Here is an 18,762-nt window from a genome sequence, read left to right as displayed (position 1 = left end):
ACCCTTGTAGACCTCCCCGGTGTGTGTACACAGTCTCCCTGTCAGTGAGGGGTCTGTGCAGAGCTTAGCCCTTCTAAGGTCTTCTCCACGTACTTAGCCTGTCTGCCAGGAATGAGTGCCAGGGATGAGTGGCTGTCTTATCTAGTGCCCCCGTGGCTCTCTGATTTCTGCAATCTCCTTGTTAAATTTCTGGCTTGTCTACTGGCTGCTGCTCCCCCACAGTGGGACCACAGCCATAGGCTAATAGAACTATGGGGGTTTTTTTCACTCCATTCCTTTCCTACCCTGCTTGCTATTTTTATCAACGGAGTGACTGGGTGGTGGGGTTTTGGCCTTCTGTGTCAATTCAAGTTGACTCTCTGGCAGCAAAGATGCTGGTTTTCATTGCCAGCCCCACCCTGGAACTACTTCATGCAAACTAAGCATTAGCCAGGAAATGAGAACAACCCCAGGCAAGAATGCCGAAGACAATCACTGTTCTTATCCATAGTTCAGCAGTTTTTCTTGTTGAAAATACTTCTCAATTTGTTGTTTTTGTTCAATTTCTAGAGCCTTGAAATGGTGGTTTTCAACAATTTTGTCCAGGTTTGTAGCTGTTCCTTGGAGAGATAAGTTGCCAGTATCTTCGTTCTACTATAGACAGAAGTTTCCCCAAATATATTTTAATGTGCCAAAGGAGCGTGAGTTCACTAATTTATTCATTTTATTCAACAAACCTTACATAGGATGCTTATTGTGTTGTGTGCCTCTCCTATGACCCTTGAAATAAAAGTGATTGGTGGGACTTCCCTGGTGGTCCAGTGGTTAAGACTCTGCGCTTCTACTACAGGGGGCATGTGTACAATCCCTGGTTGGGGAACTAAGATCCCTCATGCTGCATGGTGCGGCCAAAAAAAAAAAAAAGGTTAAGGTTTGGTCTAAATCTTTATGAAGACTCTTAAGTAATTGCTCTATCTCTGTGTCTGAAGTGTTTTGCTCTCAGGACCCCTTGATACTTTTTAGCATAACTGAGGAGGCTAAAGGGCTTTTCTGTATGTGGGTATGTCTGTTGACATTTACACAATCAGAAATTAAAACGGAGAAAAAATTTAAATTTATTAATTGGTTTAAAAAACAGTATAACTGTTACATGTTAATAATATATTTTTATGAAACACAACTGTATATTCCAAGACAGTATCAGTGAGAAGAGTGTCATTGGTTTTGCAAATATCTTTAATGTGTGGCTTAACAGAAAGATAGCCAGATTCTCATCTGCTTCTGCAATCCGGATGTTCAGATATCTTTTGTCACGTAATCTCAAGACTCAAATACACATTCTTTAGACAATGAGAGAGAAAGATACACTAACATCTTAGTGTTACTGTGAGCATATTTCTGACTTTGTATTTCCCCTGAAATGGTCTCAGGGACCATACTTTGTTCACACTAATGAAAGTATTTGAGTGTACAATAATGGGGCAAAGGAGAGAAGCAGTCAGTTCTAGGGCGTTCAGGGGTGGTCTCACAGTAGAAAAGATACCTAATCTGGATTCTCAAGTATGTGACTAGCAGGAAAATGAGAGTAAAGAGTAGACTAAGCAGGAGATGTAAAAAAGACAAGAGTCTGTTAAAGTACTGCATACAGAGTTAGGATGTAGCCTGTGAAAGATGGAGGGTAGGAGATAAGCATTAGACAGGGACCAGTTCATTATGGCCTTGTGTTCCTTGCTAAAGATCTTGAAATTTATCCTGTAGCCAGTGAGCCAGAAGGGAAGGGCCATGGCAGAAACCAGTTAGAGTATTATTTAAAAATCCAAGCAGAAGGCAGTGTGGGCGATGGCTGTGGGGATAGAAGTGGCAGATCTAAAAGATATTGAATTACTGAAACTTGTGTATGTATAGAAAAAGTTGTCTGGGTCCACTCTGAAGTTAATTGGACTATTCCCTGAGAGGACACTCAGGAAAAGGGACAGGTTGTATGAAGAAGAATGTTTGGTTTGTACTTGTTGAATTTAGTTGGTCATCGGAGCATCCAATAGAAGTATCAGTTAGATAGTATTAGTTAGATATGTGTCTAGAGGTCAGAACAGCTAGACTAGAAATAAATGTATGAGGATTTGTGGAAAAGTGATCTATAGGTATCGAGATGTCACCTAAAGAGAGTGGGGCAAGAATGGAGGAGAGCATACCCTGAGGAATTCAGATATTTTAGGAGTCAGGAGAGGGGGAGCAAGGACAGAGAGAGAAGCAGTAGTTACACGGTGAAGAGTGGCGAGGGGGTCTGTGTGCCAAATGCCACAACAGTTAATAGGAAAGACCAGGCCATTGTCAGTAGCGATACCTTACAGTGACCTGGGTAAAGGTGACCTCAGTAGAGTTGTGGGGACAGAGTACAATGTGAGATTTGAGGAAAGAATTATAACTTTTATTTCTAAATGTTTAAATATAGTGAAGGTTGCATTTGTGAAATTACATGTGAGCTACTTGATGTCAGTTTTTGGATTTGAATTTATAAGGCTAAAGCTGTTGAAGCTTTTATTCTTCTAGGTACTTCATATTATTTTTTCTAGGTACTTCATATTATTTTTTGAAGATTGCCACTAAATATGCAGTAGTCCTGACCATTGCCTTCATAACAGTGTGATTTCTTAAAACTATAGAGGCAAGCAAAAAGCAAACACTTTTTACTAATGTATTTCTATTAAAAATTTTGCTTAGGTAAGTTAAGAATACTTATTAATCATTAGATTTATAAAATAGGAAGAATAAACACAAACTATTAAATTCCTTAATTATTAATAGTTGGCTTACCTAAAGGGATATATTTAACTGTTCTCAGTCTCAGTTTAATCATTCAGTGTTTTTTTTCAAGATCACACATTTGTTTGGGTAACGGTCAAAAGTCCTTCTGAGGCAGTATGCGTGGTGCTTACTGCCATGCTTCGGGATTTCCGAGCAGCTTGACATCCAAAGCTGTTGTTAGAAGTAATTTTCTTCAGTTTTAAATAGATATTTGAACTGTTTATTTGCACCTTAAGAGAAGAAGGGCCATAATTTCCATTCCAAATTTCTTGCTTATAGACCACGTTACTACTGCTTCTTTGGACAAAATAAAGTTAGAAGAGAGGGGAGGAGAGAAGGTGCCATGACCATCTTATTCACTTATTTATTTGTAAAGCATATTTTTAGGATTGTCTTTTCTTGGTGAGTGATTGGCCTTGAAACCAGCCTCTAGCTTCTGCTGAGGTTTTCCTTCCATAAAATTTTTAGAAATGAATATTATATAGCTGTTCTCTTATGTAAATACAGACCGTATTTACAGCTTAATATGACACAGACATTGCCGTTATAAGATTCTAAATTAAAAAATAACCTGAACCAAAGTTTGATTTTTAAATGCATTTAAATAGACCATAATTTTAAATAATCCATTCTATAGCAATATGCTTTTTATATAGAGTGCTTTTATTACCATGTTAAATATTACAATAGTCAGGGGTTCATCAAAAATGTCTCCTCGGGCTTCCCTGGTGGCGCAGTGCTTGTGAGTCCGTCTGCCGATGCAGGGGACGCGGGTTCGTGCCCTGGTCTGGGAGGGTCCCGCATGCCGCGGAGCGGCTGGGCCCGTGGGCCACGGCCGCTGGGCCTGCGTGTCCGGAGCCTGTGCTCCGCAGCGGGAGAGGTCACGGCAGTAAGAGGCCTGCGTACCGCAAAAAAAAAAAAAAAAAAAAATGTTTCCTCAAAATTCTTCAAATATTTTATCCTTTCACTGCTAATCTGTGGAATTTTTTCCCCATTGGTTTTAGTTTAAAATTTTTTCCTCTGACATTTTTAGCTATAAATTAGCTATAATTTGCAAAACAAAATCTTTCATCAAACCTTTTCTGGTAAGCTAAAACCCGGGTTAAATTCATAAAGTGTGAGAGAGTGGATGTTAATCGTCTGCCTTTCTAAATAGCTCTGCCCTATCCTTTTCATCATCAATATAGTTCAGACCTTTATTATCTCCTATCCCCATGATAACTGAGAACATTTCTTTTATTATTCAAGTGATGTAATAATGTTCATTAAAGAAGAATTAGAAAATGTATATAAGAATAAAGAAAATAGAAATTGCCTTGTCTGAGATGAAGCATCTGAGGTTTTACCCTACTTGCAAGCTAATTAGTTTCATAGATTATGGCAGAAGACATGAGACTCCTGGGTCAGATAGAGAGGAAAGCGTTTTTTCTCATAGCAATCGCAGTAGCCATATATCAGCATTTGCGCCTTTTCTCTGAGCCCTGTTTCTCACAAAGGGATGCAAAGAAGGCCAGGTGACAGCTACATATACAATGGATTGTATTATAGGAGAGGAATCCCAAATCTTTTTAATGGGCAATAAATCTACCTGACCTTTGCCCTAAAGGGAGAAATTATTTATTATACTGAACAGTGAGCAGGTCTGATCTACCTTTTGCTTCAGAAGGAGACACTTTCTCTGTCTTCCAAGGCTATTCTCTATACAGATATCCTTGAAAAGATAGAATAAAGGGATTTAGTGCTTCTGCTTGCAAGATGTGCAGAAATGCAAGAGAGCTATAGAGAATTGTCTTCCAGCACACCTGTAATGCCATTACCCACAGACAGCCATTAACATTTTGGAAAAAAAATTTTTTTTGGTTTATATACTTCAAGCGTTTTTTTGTTTTTTGTTTTTTTTCTTTTTTTCTAGGTAGATTTTTACCTCGTTTTTTTCCTATCTTCTTGAGTTGGTAAAGGCTACCAGCACATTGTTTAATATCAGCAGTGATAGAAGATCATTCTTGTCTTGCCATTAATACTTTCATTGCTATGTATGATAGCTGTTGTAGGTTATTAAAAGAAAATCATTAATATAAATGAAAAAGACTTAAAACTATTGTAAAATAAAAAAAGTCTGACTCCGTTAGGTTTATTTTTATTTTTTTATTTATTTTTATTTATTTATTTTTTTGCTGTACGCGGGCCTCTCACTACTGTGGCCTCTCCCGTTGCGGAGCACAGGCTCCGGACACACAGGCTCCGCGGCCATGGCTCGCGGGCCCAGCCGCTCCGCGGCACGTGGGATCCTCCAGGATCGGGGCACGAACCCGCGTCCCCTGCATCGGCAGGCGGACTCTCAACCACTGCGCCACCAGGGAAGCCCTGTTAGGTTTATTATGTCATGGATATGAAAGAAGAATGTGCCAGCGATTCTCTCCTGAATTGACAAGAGTATTTATACCATTTGATGATATAGAAATTTTAAGACACTCAGAAATAGCTATTTCTTTTGAAAGTTACTTTCCCCCTATCTGAAAATAATTTTTATTGTTAAGATTCTCACAAAAACACTTTGTTCAAGTAACACTTTTAAGGACAATTTTATTTTACAGAGAACAGAATAAGTTGGTAGCAGGAATGAATATTCCCACTAATCACCATATTGCACAGGAGAGTATGATTGATAAATTCTTGTGAACATTTTTCATTTAACATATTAAATTGGTTTCTCTTGTTTTATGGCACAGAACAGTATCTTTACTCACACAAGTGCAAGGGAGAAGGGACATCCTAATGTTTTTCTTAGATTCTTTTTTTAATAACAAAGATTTGTATTCTAAGACAAATCTCTAGAACTTTGTTGGCTAACCATTTTACTAATCATGCCTTTTTGTTTCTGATTCTTTGACATCTGGGACCTCAGTGACCCTGGGGAGACTGCTCTTCCCAGGGCTACTCAGTTCTCAGAGATAATAAACAACTTATGTGTGACCACACCTTTCATATGCAAACCAACCAATCCAGAGTCCATCCCCAACCACCAACTCTATCCAGCTCTCACACTCTGGGCCACTATCCCCCTGCCCTAATAACAGTCACCCCAGAACCAGGTGCCAGACAACTAGACAAACAACACCTATACCCTAGAGTCTGCTGAAATTATGCAAACTAGCCAACCCTAAACCTGCTTGCTCTGCCTTGCCTTTTTCTTCCTGTGGAAACCTCAACAAAAGCTTTGACTCACATTTCCTTCCCCTCTCTCTGCTTCCTGAACCTCCTAGGTGCTTCCCCCGGTGGCACCTCATGGTGCGGCATGCCCCCTCTTCTTGGGAGCTGTGAGTAACAAACTCTCTTTTCAGTGGCAGCGTTCTCTTGATCTGTTGGCCTCACTATACCAGAATAATAATAAAATCGACGTTTTAAAACAACCTTATAAGCAAAAGGCATGCCTGTGAAGCTCCATTTCATTAGCAGAAGTAAAAAAACAGCTCAAGAGGATTTTCCTTTACACCTGGGAAATAAATACTTTTATTCTTCACTAATCTTTACCAGTTAAGATATAAGGAAGTCACATTCTTTTCCTAATTTGCTAATAGGTTTATCAAGAATGAATGTAGGGTCTATTTACATGTCATTGTCACCTATTAACATCATAATAAGATTTTTCCTTAATCTTTTGATATAATGAATTGTCTTGAGGTTTTCTAATAATGAACTATTCTTATATTGTTTGGGTGAATCCTGCTTGATTATGATATATTATCTTTCTAAGGCACTGAGTTTGATTGGACAGTTTATTGTTTCATTTATTTCATAAGCAATTTAGTGTATAATTTCTATCTTGAACCCTTCTTTGGTATTAGTTTTATTTCGCACTTGTAAAATGGATTGGTTATCTTCTAATCTTATTTCTGTGTTGTAGTATTGTTTATATGAAATGGGAAATATATTTTCCCTGAATTTTTAATTTAAAACCTCTCGTAAAATCTTCTGGAATAGGTACCTTTTTTAGACTTAAAATCTTTGGCTATATATTGTTTTCTGTGATCATAGGTCTATTCAGGTTTTCTATTTCTTTCATGAGCCAGTGTTTAGTAACACATGTTTTCCAAGAAAACAATCCATTTTTCCAGGCCTTAAAATTGTAATTGTATAAAAATGAATACAGTATATATTTTTTTTTTTTTGCGGTACGCGGGCCTCTCACTGTTGTAGCCTCTCCCGTTGCAGAGCACAGGCTCCAGACGTGCAGGCTCAGCGACCATGGCTCATGGGCCCAGCCGCTCTGCGGCATGTGGGATCTTCCCGGACCGGGGCACGAACCCGTGTCCCCTGCATCGGTAGGCAGACTCTCAACCACTGCGCCACCATGGAAGCCCTGAATACAGTATTTTTTTGTAACTTTTTAATATCCCCTCTGGAATTGTATTTTAGGTCTCAATCCCAGTCTTTTTTTTTTCCTGTTTTTTTTTTCCCTCTTCTTATTTTCATGATTAGACTCACTAAAAGCTTTATTATATTGCTCTTTTTGAATCATCTTTTCATTGATAAATTCTACTTTTTAAAAAATTGAGTATTTTTTTATGCCCCTTCTTCCCACTCTTCCTTCCTTTATTTTCTGGCTTGGGTCGAAAGCTCGTGTCTTCTGCAGTCTGAGTCTACTTCTCATTTTTTTCTGAAAATCTCTATGGTTATGATATCTATCATTTATTATCATAGTTTTTATGCTCACCTGCTAGGTGATGTGGCTTAGTTCTTAGTATCTAGCATGTTTTTCCAAAGGAGTTGTCATAACCCAGTTAGATGTGCTGTATGTACCAATTCAGATGTTGGATCATAAGAGTGAACTTGGCAATTGCTGTAGGCATAAGGGTAGGATACTTTATCTAAATGAGTGGACACATGGTATTAATAAAATACAATCTGCTTAATTCAATCTAGACTGTTTTTTCTTATTTATATATTTGTTTACTGGTGATGATGTCTTTCTTAGACATAGAGTTCCATTATATTCAAGATATTTTGTTTTATTGTTATTTTTAAATTTTATTACTAAGTAAAAGGGAATATGAAATAAGTTAGAAAACACATTATGATTGTTGAAAGTGGGCCTTAAGGACATTGAAGACAACGATGGTTTGTAGTAATACTCTTTCTACTTTATATAAAGTATTTTTTAATACTGTATTGCTCAGCTAATATTGTTTTAAGTTTATTCATATTTAATTTTTTAATAGAGTAAAGACAAGATTGCATCCTATAGCAAAGCTCCAAAAATTGATCGGAGTGATATGGGCAAGGAGATGAAAGAGAAATCGTCCATGAAACGTAAACTTCCTTTTACCATCAGCCCATCAAGAAATGAAGAACGAGATTCAGACACAGGTAGGAAATTTTGTTGTTTTCTGGTAAAATCATAATCCTTCTTTTACTGTGATTTTCTTTATCATTCCTCGTTCACTGCATTTTAGAGAGAAATATTTGTATTTCAGAATTTCAGGTTTATCATTGGGGCAGAAATTCATATATTCCTCACCCAGATTTGATTTCTATCATAGATAAAAGCAATTAGCTTTTTTTCTTAGTCTCAGTTTATTACAAATTTCTTCCTACTTTAAGAACTTAATTTCTTGGGGAGCATTTCAGTGAAGAAAATTTACTCAGTAATATGGAGCATTGATACGGTAGATTTGAGAAAAAGCTGTGGAGTTTTTGTGAACAAATTGCTGAACCCACCAAAGAAAGAAAGTTTAGGCATTTTAGATTCAGAAATGAATCAGAAATATGTCCCTTTCAAAAAAAAGAAGAAAAATATTGAGGCTTCCTAAGCCCAGTTCATAGTACTTTTTTCCTCAAAAACTTTTCCTATATCAGGAATGGTACTTGACATCAGTAAATCCCAGTTATTCATAATAGATTAAAACCTTATTACCACTATCTAATAAATTACTAGGTTGTATTTTAACCCTGAACTAATCGTTTCTTGAAATTAATATAAACTTGAATGTTCGTTATATGTTTATCATAACTGTTTTAGCCCCTGAATGAAGTATTGGTAATGAACTATTCTTAAGAATGTTTTAGTTTCACTCAAAGAAAATCAGTGTTACATGCTAAATTTATGTACAGAGATCATATCCTACTTTTATCTTTCTAGCCATCTTAATCATCAGTATGGGAATGATCTTGACTCCAGAATCTGTGAAAATAGACTTTTTTCAAAAACCTAGACTTTTGAAACTCCTTGTGCTAATCTTTAGAAAATACTTAATTTTAGTATACACTGTTAGTAAGTAGGTTTCCTTTTGTGTATTTGGCTGTTTCTCTTAGCTTGAACTAAAAATTTTTCTTAAACGCTTATGACATTTTTAATCTTTGAAAATTGCTTTTTTGAGTGATTAAGAAATTATGTGCTTTGTTCATTTTAAGTTACACTGTCTTCTAGAGGTTCAGAATCTTTCTTTCCTTTATTTTATTTTTTTTTTTTGAAGCTTGAGGCTCCTTATTGTTTTATTTTATTTATTTATTTATTTATTTATTTTTGCGGTACGCGGGCCTCTCACTGTTGTGGCCTCTCCCGTTGCAGAGCACAGGCTCCAGATGTGCAGGCTCAGCGGCCATGGCTCACGGGCCCAGCCGCTCCACGGCATGTGGTATCTTCCCGGACCGGGGCACAAACCCGTGTCCCCTGCATTGGCAGGCGGACTCAACCACTGCGCCACCAGGGAAGCCCTTGACTCTCCTTATTTTTACGCATTGTTCTCAAGGTATTACTAGGTCACTTAGCTGAGAAGAAGGTGCTTCTGTGCCTTCAAATATACAAGATTTAACTTGTCTCATACTTTCTCCTTAGAAACCCTTTTGCTAGTCATTTTTAAAGTACTTACATTAACCAGGTTTTGTTTTCCAGTGACAGTGATAATCCTACTAGTAGTTTGAAGAAGGGACTTAGAAATAAGTTTTCAAAATAATACACTTCCCGTGAGAACCTTTGTTATTAGATCCAGTGGGTTATTTGTCTTTTATTTAGTGTAAAATAAAAGAAAGACTTAGGAAGACATGAACTTTAGGCACTGAATAAACATAGTCTAATTCATATCTTATTGATTGGATTATATGCTTATCCCCTGCTACAGTCTTTCCACTATTTGAATTTAGTGGGACATTGCAGCTCTCTCTAAGACTGTTTCATAAAACAAACTATTATTTTATTTTATTTTTTTTTTGAAAAGGTTACATGGCTAACATTAAATGAGATTTTGATGGATTTAAACATGTATATCTATATTTTTGGTAGGCTGAATTTATAAATTTTAGTAAATAACAGATGAACGTTTTAGTTTTGCATGCACACACATACACACACATCCAAAGCATTAAGAAGAATTTCCCCAGGCCCAAGGCAAAACGTCTTATTTTCATAATTTTTAAAAAAGAGTCCAGAGTACCATTAACTGATATTTTCCATATGAAAGATAATTATAGCACCAAACCCCATATTTGACATTGATCTTTTTAAAATGTTAAATCATTAGCTGAAACTATACAGAATAAACTATAAAAGGGAGAAATACTTATAACATATATGACAACCCTTATCTTATTATAATTAGTAATTAAAGTTCTCTTAAATGTGAAGAGAAAAATACAGAAATGGGAGAATGGACAAAAGATACAAACAAGTAGTTCAGAACAAGAGAATTACGGCTGGTGAAGAAATATATGAAATGTATTAATAGTACTCAAAGAAATAGAGTTTACAATGATTGACAAAACTGTCGTTGGCTTAAATGATACAAACTGGTCACTGGTTTGAAATAGGAACTTGCTTTAGTTTGTCTAAATTATGGAACTACCTTATTGAAGGTAGATATAACAGCATATGTTAAAAACTAAAAGTTTGTTAACATTTGACTTATTCTTTCTTTTGTCATTTATTTTATATAAATAATTATTGATGAGAGTAAAAATTATCTTCAAGTATATTTCTCTCAGCTTTCTTTTTTTTTTTTTTTTTTTTTTTTTTTTTGCTGTATGCGGGCCTCTCACTGTTGTGGCCTCCCGCGTTGCGGAGCACAGGCTCCGGACGCGCAGGCTCCGGACGCGCAGGCTCAGCGGCCATGGCTCACGGGCCCAGCCGCTCCGCGGCATATGGGATCCTCCCAGACCGGGGCACGAACCCGCATCCCCTGCATCGGCAGGCGGACTCTCAACCACTTGCGCCACCAGGGAGGCCCTCAGCTTTCTTTATAATAGAAAAAACAAAACAGGAAAAGATTGTCAAGAAATGTAGGATTTGTTAAATTATGGTAAATCCAATGAAGAAATATGATCTTTTACCCTTAAAAATAACATTGTAGAAGAATAAACTGTATGGAAAGATGTTCATAGTATACAAAGTAAAAATGTAGGTTATGAAATAATATGTACTGTTTGCATTATGTCATATTCTTTATATTTGTATGCATATGCACACAGGACATACATTAACACACATACAGAAAGATAAGATTGTTTAAATATAAAGACTGTTTCATTGTAGAACTAACCCTAAACCTAGTGGGTTTATTAAAGGTCCTGAACAAAAATGTAAATATTATAAGCCCTGACTTAGGTGAAAAATAAAAGAATAGGGAGTGGGGAATAAGGAGAAAATGCTAAGAGTGCTACACAACTCAACATCTCTCATAGCAAGGGATTAACTGAAATTGTCTGAAACTGAAATATGTTTTTAATTTTTAAAACTTTTAATCTTTAAAATTTTACCTATATGTTTATATATGTGTGTGTTTATATTTTAGTATATGGTATCTCTTATAGAGAAGAGCAACTCCTTTAGTTTCTTCTCTTTTTATGTTGGATTAAACTAAAGTTAATCTTATAGATTTTTATTTAAATATAGCACATATGAATGATATTTTCTCATTCTTACGTAAGTTGATTTCTCTTTCTCTCTCTCTCTCTCTACTAGTTCCTCTGTCTTTATATACATTTAGAAGGATGCTTGGCATGATGCTCATGAGGTGTTAACATTTTGTTTCCAGGATTTGGGATGATTTGTTACTTTCTTCTTTGTATTCTTTATATGCCTTGAATTTTTAAAATAATAAACATACATTATTTTTATAAAACACGGTCGTTATTTTTTTTAAGACATTCATATTGTCCAGGGAAGATTCAGTGGTCCTCAAAATCAGCAGTAATGCCATCAACCAGCTGAGTCATTCCTAGTCTTCATTTTGAGATACCCTAGTGTGTCTTAAACTTTCCAAATTGTCAATTATTTAATGTTTATTTTTTTTAAAAGATAGCACTTTCTAGAAAAGAAATTCACATAAAGTTTTGGGGAAAATTACAGCATAATTCAAAGTCATGCCAGTGAGTTCTTATAGCTGTATCATAATACTGTTCATTTCAGCAAATCTCCAGTATATCTACTTGTATCATTCCAGTATCAACCCCACATTGTCCTATCCTATTAGAGAATTCTTATAATTTTTGTCCCATGAAATGTTGAGGCCAATCTGTACAATGACTCATTGAACCTATGGAAGCAACTACTTCTTATCTAGAAGACAAATTATTTCTTACAGCTACTGCATCAGCTTGCTTTATCACCTACTTTTAGCTTTTACTTTTAATCTTTCCTAGTCTAGAATCCTGACCAGATAAGTTATTGTAATTATAACAGAGGGAAATCATAGCATAGTGTTTATTATCAGAAGCTTTGGAGTCTGACAGACTATTGTTGAGTCCTTGCTCAGCCACCTACTAGCCCTGGCCAAATTAGTTGAGTTCCTTGTAAGTCCCAATTTTCTCATCTATAAAAGTGCATATAATACCAACTTCAGAAAATTGTGACCTGTAAGTGACATATCATGTAAAATCAGTTTGTGATACATTAATTAAAACAGAAAACTAATACTGACTTAAATAGATAGAGATTTTTTTCATCTAATGCGGTAAGACCAGGCATAGGCAGTCCAGAGTTGGTATAGCAGTTCAGTAACACCGTCAAGGACTGGGCTCTTTTCATCTTTCTGCTCTGCTACCCTTAGCTCATACGTAGCCTTTGTCCTTAAGCATTTTGCCTTATAGTCACAGGATATATCCTTCCTGGGCAGAAAAGAGGAGAGGAAGGACCAAAGACGGGTATATTTCTCCCAGAGAGACTTTTGCCTTTTTACTCATGAAACAACCTCCCTAGAAACTTTTGCCTGCACCTCAACTGGTTAGGCTCCCCTAGTTGCTGGGGAGCCTGAAAAGTCGAATATTTTTGAGCTGGGCATATTGTCACCCTGATCAAAATTGGAGATTCCTAGTAAGGGGAGAATGAATACTGAGTAGGCACCTTATAATACTGTTACTGTATATAAAATTTTTGACATAGTAATTAATAACTGATAACTGCTATTATCTTTAAGTTATTAATGTTTCTACCTAAGGGAACTTTTTTCCTACACTATCCGTCATAAAATCATACTTATTTTCTTTCCTAGACTAATGGCATCCAAAGGATGCCATGACAATCCCTTAACTTGAGAGTACTGAGCAATTATCTTGAGGCTACACGTGAGTGAATCTCTTCTTAGCCTCCAAACTAAATTTGCAATTATTTTGTTGTGAGTAATGCCATAGAGTGTCTTTGCAGATTGTATTTTTATTATACCCTGAATTTTTTCTTTATTATTCATTCCCAAGAGTACGTTTACAGGGTTAAAAGGGTAAAACATTTCTATAACGTTTCTTCAAAATAGTTATACATAGTTATAAAGGCTCCAGCAGTATATTTATGTTCTTTAATCTCAAATAACATCATGGCACTTGATTTTCTTTAGGTTTGATAGCTCTAAGTATCTATAGGGATAAACCAATAGTACTTCATTTTAGTTTGCATGTTTAGATAAGTAAAAAAAATACAACATTCTTTACTTTTTAAAAAATATTTGTTTCTTCTTAATAGACATTATTTATTTCCTTACTGATTTTTTTTCTTGTGGCATATGTAAGTAATATGTAAATAAATGTGGTAGGAGAAAATGTAAAGAGACACAATACGATCTGTTCCCAAAGTCCGTGGTCGCAGTTGTAGAGTATGTTCAAATGTTTTGAACTAAATATCTGCCAGCCAGCCATAGAAGGCCTACTTTCCCGAGGCTTTGGATGCCATTAAAGGATTTACCCTATTTAATGACACAAGCAAATTTGGAGAGGAAAACTTTAAAAAAAAAAAAGAAAGAAAACAAACAAAAAAAAAGAAAACACGTAATTTTTCTGGTAACTGTGTTAAAGTAGCAGATAAAATTAGTGCTTTGCTTAATAAGGATAGTCCTCTTTTGGTGCTCTTCGTGGTGATTATTTATTATAGATTTACTCTGTCCCTTTCCCTGATATTTTATTATAAAAATTTTCAAACGCAGTGCACACTCTTAAAATCATTCTTGATATTTTTCTTACTCTCTTGCAATCCAGAACAGAATATTAACTTAAAAAGATGGCTTGTACAACAAGGATTTACTTTATAGTACAGGAACTATATTCAGTATCTTGTAATAACCTATAATGGAAATCTGAAAAAAATATATATATATAATGAATCACTTTGCTGTACACCTGAAACCAACACAGTATTGTAAATCAACTATACTTCAACTGAAAACAAAAAAGATGGCTTTTAAAATATAGGTATTGCTTGTCTTACCTTGCTGCAAAGAACATATCAGGGTGAGAGAATTGCTCTGCTTAGCACTCAGTGTTTTACAAAAACCTCATAGATAACAATAGTCTCATTATGGTCTAGTCTCAGTATAGCACTGAAGGAAGAAGTAGTTGAGTAAAAGGACAGGATATGGAAGCTTTTAACTTTCTAGCTCCTTAATTAAATCTTTATAAGAATACACATGCAAACGCCCCCAAAATAAGCATACTCATTTGAGTAAAAGCCAAAAAGGTGTGTGGAGTCTGGATGGATTAATTACTTCCAAAGGAAGGTTTGGATAAACTACTTCCTTATATTAATGAATATAATTGAAAGTTTATTTTATCCACTATTCTTTCATCTGTCACAGTAATATGATCTGCTTTCAATAATCCATTTAATTCGATTTGGTGCAACTTATTAGTTGCCCCCTTTTCTTTGCTTTGCAACCTATGGAGCCCTTTTAAAATTTTTGCTTATCTTTAAATGAAATGACAAATATTCTTCATAGCATTCTTCTAGTTGCTAACTTAATGGGTTAAATTTTGAAATATAAGTGTTTATTGAAAGGCTTGTAATTCAGTCCATTTACCCACTTGCTCTAGAATTGGTCTAAATATTATTTTATTAACGATTTCCCCTTTGATTGAGTAAGCCTTCTCATCACTAAACTTTTAGGCTTATCTTTAAATTTTTCAAATACTATGTTTAGGAGTTGTTCTCTAAATTGGTTTTTTTCCCAACACTTTTGTTTCCTTACACCTAACAACTTATGAATAATGTCTGTAATGATCATCCTGGAGAGAAGACCATAAGCCAATAAATTGAGAATGTGAAGATCAGAATAACATTATGTTGAGTTAAAACAGCATATTGTTTGTAAGTAAAATTATTTGCTCTGGCCATACTGCCAGAAGTCAGTTCTCTAATTTATTGAGTTGTTAGGCAGCATTCCATATTCTTAGCTGATAAACTTTGTTTTGATTTAGGCTACTTTCTTTCTAAGATGTCTTTTGTAGTGGTCAGTAATAATTCATGTTATTTGAAATGTTTATAAATTATAGAAAGGTCCATGGTCTAGAATGATACTGTAGTCCGAAATGTTCTATTGTCTTCTGAATAGTTTTGGCACTCATAGAACAAAAAGAATGATGCAAGTCCATTCAGGTTTTCTAAAGACAAATTCTAAACAGAAAAACACGATAAGAGTACTGCCTCTTTTATCATTATTCAGAGATTGAAAAAGTATATCCTCAAAAGAGATGATATGTTTTAATAAGCAGCCTTAGTAATAACTATTATTGCAAACTACGTGGTTGACTTTTTCAACTTTAAGATCAAAGAAACTGAAATCTTAGGTATTGGCCAAATCTGTGTTTGAAATGTACTTTTTGGCTTTACCTTAAAAATTATCTTTTGGGAAAACAATGATACATCATTGTGGTCTTTTGAAAAATGTTGGTTTGTTGAATTCTGCATTTCCCTTCGTATGCTTTTTTCTTTTCTCCTGTCTCTTCTTATTCTGTAGATTCAGATCCAGGACATACAAGTGAAAATTGGGGGGAGAGACTTATGTCTTCTTACAGGACATACTCAGGTAATTAGATTATCAGGGGCTCCTGTTTAGCCAGTGGTTTCTGTCACATTTATAATTAATTATTGTACTATAAGTAACTTATTTTCAAACCAGTATATAGGTATCTGTGGTTGAATAAGTGAACTATATGAGTGACGCAAGATTTTCCAGTCTTCATTTGAGATCTCCAGTGCATCATGTCCAAGACATGCTCTGTGTGAATGTTACAAGCAGGACTCCTGCACACAGCCACTCAGGTGTGCAGCACAACCTGGGGGCACCATTCATGTAGAAAAGTGTGAAAGTCACTGCCTTGGAGTTGTGATGTGCAGCAACGCCTGTGGGAAGGTGCCCGGGGTCCTTAGTGTCTTAGCTGTATGCCCATCACACGGTATACCATGTGTAGTGATTTTGATAGACAGTGTCATCTTACTCTTCAAACATGCAGTGTTTTTTTAAAAACACATCTAAAAATTTTCAGTTGACCTCTCTAGTGTATTAACTTTGCTGCCCCTGTTGAATTTAAAAGTAGATTAAAACACCAGGTTTCCTGGAGAAATGCCATTAAAGAGTAAATGTATCCCCTAGTATGTGAAAACTAAATTAGTTAAGTGTTTTGATTATTGTTTTTTTAGTTTTTAATGAGCTTACATTATTATGTCTGAACTTTTTAAATGCAAAATATTGTTCAGTCCCTGAATGTCCAGTTTTTAGCATATGACATTTAACTCTAAAAGCTGAAATAAAATTTCTGTTTCTGATATACCTTGTATTCATTTAAAAAATTTGTGGGGTTGGTATAGAACCAAATAATTATTCTTAAAATTATGCTGAAAGCTGTTAATTGAGCTGATGAGTCAGTAATACTTAGTTATCAAAACTTTGGGGTGGGAGGCAAGTTTACAATCTGCCTTAAATTGAACAGACCTACACTTTCTGTGGAGTTAGGTGTACTTTTCTAAAATGGGGCTCCTAAGTACCAAGGTGCACCTAGAAGAGCTGTATGTAATGAAGCCATCCATGGTCTGAGGATCATTGCTGGAAATCAGAAGATATAAGCACCCATCTGTCAAAGATTGTGTAGATACTTCATAACCAGAGAGTAATTGGCAACGTTTTTCCTCAGAATTGAAGTATATATACATTCTAAATGTGATTGATTTAATTATGTTCATCTGTATTTGAATCATAGCTCCCATTCTTTCATGCCTTATACAGTGACTGCTTTGTGGGAAAATGTCGTATTTAGTTTTTGAGACACTAATAGGCTTATGAGCTCGTTCCCCAAGAAAAACAGTTTTGTCTCTTCTCCTTAATATACTTAATTGGGATATGACGATGTTGAGCTTTCTGTTTATTCTGACAAGACCTGGAAAGAAAGCACTGATTTTCAGGATTATAAGACTGAGACACCTCTATAATTCTAAAGATCCTCTGAACTGTGAAATAAAGAATATTGGATTGTTGAAAAGTCCATATCTGTTTTTCTTTAGTCTTAAGTGAATCACCTGGATTTTTCTTTAAAAATCTCTTAAGGTGGCTGAGTGGAATTTCAAATCTGTTAGTATAGATTGAGTATATGTGTCAGTATTCCTGTGTTTAAATTTTAAAATTCTGATCTGTCATTCAAACAAATAAGTACGTATTTCAGATACTGAAATTTGAAAAAATACCTAACTTTTTCTAATATTATCATATATGATCATTTTTTACTTATGACAGGTCAAAGGAAGTTCTTCACAGGATAGATCCCAGATAGTCAGATTTGAATGCTTTCAACTCACACTTTGGGATATACTAATCTAAGATTTATGATTTTGAAGAATGGTATATAGTTATCTCTAACCTAGCTATCTTGCACCAGCTCCTGTTCAGTTACCTTCTTTTCCTGTCTCATGTAAAGCACGAACTCAGACAAATGGCTAAGGTAACTCAGAAAAAATAGAGTTCATATTGAATGCTAGTATCTAATTTGAATTTTTGCTTGAATATTTGGAGTATATCCAATTTGTTTGTTCTTTTCCAAAATGTAGTAATTATATGTTTGCTCATTTGGCAGCATGGAATTTTAATAATGAATTCATAAGTGTCTCACTTTCTTCTGTAAACTGAGTGTATATCACTTTACAGCATATTCTTTTTTTTCTTTTTTTTAGGAGGTCATTACAGGTATAGAGGAACACAGCTGATTTTTGCTTTTAATCTTAATCTAAATCTCACTGAATTTACTTTTTTTTTTTTTTTTTTTGGCTGTGCCTGCGCAGCATGCAGGATCTTAGTTCTCTGACCAGGTATCCAGCCTGCACCCCCTGCAGTGGAAGTGCAGAGTCTTAACCACTGGACCGCCAGGGAAGTCCTAGCGCATATTCTTCTTAAAAGATTGTATTAAAATGCAGTTAATATCAAAAATCAATAGTTTTGCAAATGAGAAAATAAAAGACAAAATTTTTCCAAAATTTTAGGAAGTATTTTAAGGATAGATACTGTGTATTTTTAATTTTACTTCTTCCAATTACTAAACTGTGTTTTTTCCTTAAAACAACTCTTCTACTTTCTTTAAAATTTTCACACTGTTAAATATTTTAATTTTGGACAAGAAGTACATTCATTATATTTAAAGATTTGTTATTCAGATGGAAAACTATTAAAATAACAATTGTGGTTTCTCATTAAATCTGAGAACCAAAGCATACAGAACGTTATTAGGAGAAAGTATATGTTT

The 18,762-nt window shown here is 35.1% G+C and overlaps 1 protein-coding gene across 4 annotated transcripts in view; it reads left to right on the top strand.

Annotated features, from left to right (window-relative positions):
- The window catches only part of ANKRD12 (ankyrin repeat domain 12), a 109,917-nt gene that overhangs the window by 28,276 nt on the left and 62,879 nt on the right, over window positions 1-18,762 (top strand). For 3 of the 4 annotated variants that reach the window (XM_060118423.1, XM_060118424.1, XM_060118422.1), the window contains exons 3-4: window positions 8,004-8,151; window positions 15,993-16,061. In XM_060118423.1, the coding sequence (XP_059974406.1) occupies window positions 8,004-8,151; window positions 15,993-16,061 (217 nt within the window). The remainder of the gene's footprint in view (window positions 1-8,003; window positions 8,152-15,992; window positions 16,062-18,762) is intronic. The other variant, XM_060118426.1, reaches the window with a different exon arrangement.

The sequence above is a fragment of the Mesoplodon densirostris genome, chromosome 15 (genome assembly GCF_025265405.1).
Source record: "Mesoplodon densirostris isolate mMesDen1 chromosome 15, mMesDen1 primary haplotype, whole genome shotgun sequence".
NCBI lineage: Eukaryota > Metazoa > Chordata > Mammalia > Artiodactyla > Ziphiidae > Mesoplodon > Mesoplodon densirostris.
The sequence above is the reverse complement of the archived record's forward strand: the minus strand, read 5'-3'. Positions and strand labels throughout refer to the sequence as shown.